Below are 6,537 nucleotides of genomic sequence, written 5' to 3'. Positions count from 1 at the left end.
TGCTAATAGGGTGTGAAGAGTAAAACGAAGAAGCGAGCGTGAATAATAGAATGAACATTCTTCTCATTTATTGAAGATTAGGAGGCATATATACCCACTACAAAGGTGGTAAGTACAGTCAGTTATAAGGAATGGTTGCCGACATATGGCAACCGCTAATGCAGGCATTAACCCTTAATAAACTTAATTAATTAAATCCTAACAGCTTGCATTCCTATGGCTCCAATCTTGTTGGAATCTTAATATGAGCTCAAGCATCATTTTGTTTTTCCTTCGAGAACTCCAACCCATTTCTCTGCATCTCATTTTATTATCACTTTTCATTTCTCCAAAAGAGATATATAATACATCAAACTCTGTATATATCCGGGTCGGATCAATGCATCAAAATATATTAGGCTTCTATAATTCTTCACTCTCCTACAACTTCGTAGTGTGCATCCGCGCGCGCAAAAAAAAAAAAAAAAAACTTCGTGGTGTGCACTATCGGCATAAATCCTGATGAAACATGCATCCAACGGTGACAGGGACTGGAGCTATGGCTCTGCAGGCTGTCGAACATTTTTCCAGAAATAAAACACTTGCAGCTGTTACAGAAATGGTCTATAGTGCCACTGTCTTTGTGGCTAACAGCCATGCATGCATGTTCCGAATTGCAGGATGGGTTTACTTATGTCTTCAGATTTTTTGACGCCAATGTTGTTACTGTACTTTTACTGTGCAACAAGTGAATTCTTGGCCAACAACTTAAACATGTCCTCACCCGAAAAAAAAAAAACTTGTCCTACTCAAGGGTTGCTGCTGTTAACGTCTGGCACTAACCTTTACCTGCTCAACATTAAAAAAGGATTAGCTACCTCGTACTGAAGTGTATATGCAGGTGTCAAACAATGAACTCAAGAGTACTATTTCAGGCTCACGGTATACACATATATTAACCCTGAACATCAGTAACAGGATCTCAAAAGTTCGTCCCGGCCGGATGCACAACATAAACAACAATTCCATCTCCCTGAAAAGAAGTTAACAAGAGCATAAAAAATCCAGTGCTAATTGACTGGCTGATTGTCCATGTGCATCATGTCCCCCACTTCTACAAAACCCTACTCCCTCCGCTCCATCTCTTCCTTCTACCCTTGCACAAGCGCAAGAACCAGACCAAACTCCCAAGCCAAAGATCAGATCACCACATCCAAATGGAACCAATCACCAGGAGCGTGCAATCCAGCACCAGCAAGAGCAAGTCCAAAGCCATGGCCAAGATCATGGAAGAGGAGGAGGAGGACGACGACGAGGCAGAAGACCCCGGCCTAAGCTGCGGCTGCTTCTTATGCGCCATGAAGCAGCCGGACGCGCGGCTCCGCCGCGCCAGCGTCGCCGCCTTCTTCCGGGAGCTACCTTACAGCGAGCACGACGACGGCGGGGCGGTCGCCGCCGTGTGGCGCTCGGCCATGGACGCGCCCGACGACCCGGAGCTCCCGTCGCTCGGCGCCATCCGGTGCATGTCCCTCCTGCTCGCCCGCGCGCTCGCCGACGCGGCGTGGTGCCGCCGCGGCCAGAACGCGTGCGTGCCCTACTACGCCGCCCACGTCGTCGGCTCATACACCATCCGCTCCTCCGCGCACGCCGAGCTGGCCGTGGCGGCCGGCGCCGTGCGCCCCTTGCTGGCCCTCCTCGGCGGCGCCATGACGTGGGTTGAGCGGCGCGCCGCCGCGCGCGCTCTGGGCCACCTCGCTAGCTACGACGCCACGTTCCCCGCCGTCGCAAGGTGTGCCGACGAGGCGGTGCCTCTCGCCGTGCGCACCGCGTCCACGTGCATCGCTGACGTGTACGTGAACTACGTCGGGCTGGCTCCGAGCAAGCGTCCTAAGTACCAGCGCGAGCTCTTGACGCGCGGGCTCGCCGGTGCCGGCATCGACGCAGCCGAGGACCGGAAGGCCGAGGAATGGGCGAGCCAGCTCCAGTGCTGGTCGCTCTACTTCCTGAGCTGCCTCGCCTCTAGAGACCCGTCATCTCATGCCACGATCTGCCAGGACCACGGTTTCTTGAGCGAGCTGTGCCGGATGTGGGGCGGGTTGGCCAACGGCGACTCGCCCGCCGGCGTCGGGCTGCTTCGCCTTCTCTGCCGAAGTGCTGTCGGCCGCGGTGCCATTGCGGAATGCCCTGACGCGCTCTCCGGCCTCTGCGACCTTGCGCGGTCGTCCGATGACTGGCAGTACATGGCCATCGACTGCCTGCTCCTCCTCCTCGACGACCGCGACACATGGCACGCCGTCGCCGATGCTACAGCACCGTTCCTCGTCGACCTGGCCGAGCTCCGGCGTCTTGGTCCAAGGCGACGGCTCGGCGATGCCATAACGAGCGCTCTGCTTCTTAAGGATGACGACGGCGGCCATGCACGTGGCCGTGAGCTAGGCACAGAAGCAAAGGCAGCAATTGCTAGCTTGCGCGAGGTAAAGATCGAGAGGAAGGAGAGGGAAGATGCAATGTCTAGGGACGAGCTGCTCAAGAGAAAGCTTCTGGCCAAAGAGAAGAAGAGACAAGGCAACGCCATGTTCTGGCACGGCGAGGTGGACAGTGCCATCGAGCTGTACACAGAGGCGCTGGAGCTGTGCCCGCTGAGCGGTAGGCGGGATCGGCTGGTGCTGCACAGCAACCGCGCGCAGTGCCGGCTCGCGCGGCGCGAGGCCGACGCGGCGGCGAGCGACGCGACGCGCGCGCTCTCGCTTGCGCGGCCGGCGAGCGCGCACGCCAGGAGCCTGTGGCGCCGGGCGCAGGCGTACGACATGAAGGGCGGCATGGCCAGGGAGAGCCTCCTGGATTGCCTGGCCTTCGCCGGCGCGTGGATCGACCGCCGCAAGCAAGGGGGGCAGCCGACAGCGGCGCGCGGCGCGAACCAGCAGAAGCTGCCGTACTGCGTCGCGCGGATGATCGGTAAGCAGATGAGTTTGACTGGGCTCTTCGCCGGCGCGTCGGCAGGTGGCGGCAAGGTAGGAAGCGATGATCGCATGCCACGATGCAGCGACGACGGCGACGACGAGGAAGATGACGATGGCGACGACTGTGATCATGATGGGAGCGAGGAGGAATTCTACGACACTGAACTGAGGTTTTGTAGATCAGGTTAGTGTGTCACGCTACGTTACGTGTGCAGCACCTATCTTTAATTACTCTTGCGAAATTGATTGAAGCATCAATGGTCGTAATCTTCTTGTCAACTAAAGCAGGTAGCGGTTTGCCGATCATGGCAGAAGAGACTTGGAGCAGCAGACTGGGCCCAAGGAAGAAGAAGATGTGAGGTGTAAACAAACAGCCTTGTTATCTTATGATCGTCGATCCTTTCTAAGCTACATAGAGCTCAATTTCGGTCATTAGCTGGCTAGAGCTAGAGTGGTTGCTGAATTGGCTATATATTTTGATGTGAAGAGTCACTTGTACGTAACCTTTGCATTCTAGGTACGTGACCAACTTCTACAGGACTTAGCAAGAGAATGAGCTGCCGATTAGCTTGGCACGGGCAATATATGTTCAATGGTTACTTTGTGGGGTTACTTCCACAAAGTTGAGCACAATCAAATAGCAGTGTTGAAAAACAGCCTTTGTCATCCTGAGCATATGCGTGGCGAGCCTTACAACTCTTTTTTATTTTATGAAAGAACAAGAGCTTGACAATTATTGCCAAAAATGGTTGGACAATACTACCATCAACCATGAGAGTAATGATAAAAATCACCAAAAATGGTATGTGATCGGAAGGTATTTCTATAGTAGATTATTCATGATATATATTTATACATATGTACCGGATCTTCATTTGGGCAGTGGTATTTATTTGCATCGTACTCGATCGCTCTCATGTGATTTTGTCGTTGGCATTACCTGATTGTTGATGTCTTCCAGCGGTAGAACACACCATTTTTTTTATAAGGAGGGTTTTATTACTTAAAAGATGGTAGAACACATCATGGACACATAAAGTCTAGTAAACAATTCACGTGAGAAGAACAGTTTAATCTAGTAATTAAAATAACATACCTAAATATATTTAACATGTCACTCACCCATTGTGCGCTACGACGAAAATTAGAAAAGAGGAGGAGAGGAATAAAAAAGGGTGCGGCACGAGGGTAGGGTTTCATGTGAGCAACTTGTGGTTGAAAGTTGTTTCCAAAGAATAACTAATTACATATTCGCCTCATTTTCAACATTACTGTTGGGAGGAACTCCATGACATTCATGTCCCACATTCTCTTTCAATTGAGGCCTTGAGCTTAGAAACAATGGATGGACAGCGAGGTTCTTGTGGGTGTGTGCTTGTGTGTCATCTTAGTGTTTGCAAGCATGTGCACCTACATTCAGGGGCAATGCCTCAGGATGCCATATATGTGGGCTTTGAGCTGGTAATTTACATACCTTTTTCCAACTTTCTAAGGATATAGTGCAATTTTGTGTTTAGGAATGCCTCGTTGTAATAAAAAAAAACTACACATATGTATTTATGATTATCATAATTACTAACGGTTATGCAATCTTTTACGTTTTTACATCTTAATACGTATTGCAATGTGGGTGTACCTTTTTGTTGCTGAATTAACAAACCTACCTACGGTTGGTATTCACATGTAATAATACCACAAATTGCTCTTCAGTGATGCCTTTATTTTAGAAAAACTGAACAGTTTGTTTGTCGGTTAATCTTACATACGAGGTATTCAGAACTCAAAATTCTTCTCATCTATTACAAACAAAAGCTATTTAGCAGAGCTTTCTAGAACAGTTGTTTAGTTCTCTGGAAATTCTTCTACAACCCACCCATTCCAATTGAGCAACTGTAATTTTGTAACACTTTTACAGCTCACCTTTTGTACCAATGAACAGCATGCAAAACGTTGATTGGATTAACATTTAGTGCAACAAGTTTATTGGCCCTAATTGTCTTGAGTTTTTTTTTACTTTTTGCGCGGAGGCTTGAGTCGAGGGTCGATGATTTGGAACTCACAATAATACATTCTAGTCGTGAGTTATCTGGAACTAGAACATTTCATATGCGGATTCCAACATTTTTTATTTATTTTTTTTAGAAAAGGAGGTTAAACCCCCGACCTCTGCATCAATCAATGCATGCAGCCATCTTATTAATTATTTTACAAAGGTCTAACAAGAGTATACATCAATCCACCCAAAGCCATCACTCACACTTACAAACTTGATAATGTGGAGTGCTCTCACTCCACATATCTAAGACCGGTGTTGTTTTCAATCCATCCACATAACGTATCGGGAACAACAGCCGATGCAGCACACCTAAAACGCACACCTCACGCACACGTTTTACTAGCTGTCATCATCATCGAACCACTGACCCATTTTCAGAAAAGAGATCCGCATCAATGCGGATTCCGACATGATTCGAATGTACAATTGTTGCCAACTTTTGAAAGAAATGTAGTGATGTTCCTTTTTGGGAATAGAACAGCCCGGTTATGGGTACTAGTAGTACTTTTGAAAGGGCAAACGAACTGTAATAAACCCGAAAAAGCTGTTAACCCGATATTTGAAGTTTCTCTTTTATGACCAGGGTTTGGTCACAAAGATAAAGGAAAAAAACGGTAGCATGTGCACAGCAAAATGCTCGGCATGAAACTATAACCCTCGCCCAGTCAAGCTATAATCCTCGTCACTAGCTCGTCGTTTCCGGTAGGTCCCGCTCATACAAGCAATGCAATTATGCATCGTGTACTTAGTTAGTTAGTCAAGCACATGAACAAGTGCGTTGTAAAGGTCCATGCTTGCTTTTTTTTCTAAAGGACTGAGACCTCGTAAGAAGTACAAAGCACCCTAAACATAATAAAAATTACATCAAACCACCAAATGATCAATGCCATCGGTGTAGCGAGCCGTCGGCGCGTCATTGTGGCCGCTTCCATAGCGGAGCCGGCTTGACCTTGTCGATAATAGCTGGAAAGTCTTTGTGTGTGCCCTTAAGAACCAGTGCCCCGGAGCCGCCGGTCGTCATCGTTGAACCCTTAAATTAATCTGAAGAACCTGACACCAAATCACGTCGTCGCTATGCATGACAAAAAATCATTATCTCGCCACCTAGCGGTACTAGCGGCAATCTACGTCAAAGCTCCGTCTAATGCATCCCAATTGATGCATTGAGGAGGATTGAAGCCCGAAAGACTGACTCAAAGAAGAAGCATCGTCATCTATTCGAGTGTCGTTCCGATGAAAACTCAAAGCCCTTACCTATCTACTAGCCGAAGTCTGAGGCATGAAGATTCCCCTACCCGTCACCGTTTGCTGAAGTGGCCTACGAAGGGTGGAGGGGGCGAATCCACATACTCGTCGGCAGAGATCGAGGAGAGAAAGGTTTTGCCCAAGTCACATTGCGAGAGGGAAAGGACTGGGTCCATACTTGCACATAATTAATCTTGCTCATCAGTCATCACCTAGGGAGCTAGCGAGTTGGGAGTGCCAACTAATCTTGTAATTATACAGTACATTAGCCGGCGCCAGAGGCATGATTAGCAAGCA

The 6,537-nt window shown here is 48.7% G+C and overlaps 1 protein-coding gene across 2 annotated transcripts; it reads left to right on the top strand.

Moving 5' to 3' along the window:
• The first annotated feature begins 2,770 nt into the window (after positions 1–2,770).
• LOC123446854 lies at positions 2,771–3,657 on the top strand. Of its 2 annotated transcripts, none has more exons than XM_045123392.1 (2): positions 2,771–3,123; positions 3,228–3,657. In XM_045123392.1, exons 1-2 carry the CDS (start codon positions 2,787–2,789, stop codon positions 3,296–3,298), a joined length of 408 nt encoding a protein of 135 aa, XP_044979327.1. In that variant the 5' UTR covers positions 2,771–2,786; the 3' UTR covers positions 3,299–3,657. The 2 variants fall into 2 exon arrangements, with proteins under 2 accessions (XP_044979327.1, XP_044979325.1); XM_045123390.1 differs by having other exon boundaries at positions 3,225–3,657.
• The last annotated feature ends 2,880 nt before the right edge of the window (positions 3,658–6,537 follow it).

The sequence above is a fragment of the Hordeum vulgare genome, chromosome 4H, assembly GCF_904849725.1.
Source record: "Hordeum vulgare subsp. vulgare chromosome 4H, MorexV3_pseudomolecules_assembly, whole genome shotgun sequence".
NCBI classification, from domain to species: domain Eukaryota; kingdom Viridiplantae; phylum Streptophyta; class Magnoliopsida; order Poales; family Poaceae; genus Hordeum; species Hordeum vulgare.
Note: the sequence above shows the minus strand (reverse complement) of the source record. Positions and strands in the feature narration are given on the sequence as shown.

Excerpts from the sequence above, each read along its gene's own strand:
- LOC123446854 (XM_045123390.1), top strand. The coding sequence starts at position 2,787 with ATGAAGGGCGGCATGGCCAGGGAGAGCCTCCTGGATTGCCTGGCCTTC. Across the intron at positions 3,124-3,224 it reads ACTGAGGTTTTGTAGATCAG|CAGGTAGCGGTTTGCCGATC; the intron begins GTTAGTGTGTCA and ends TGTCAACTAAAG.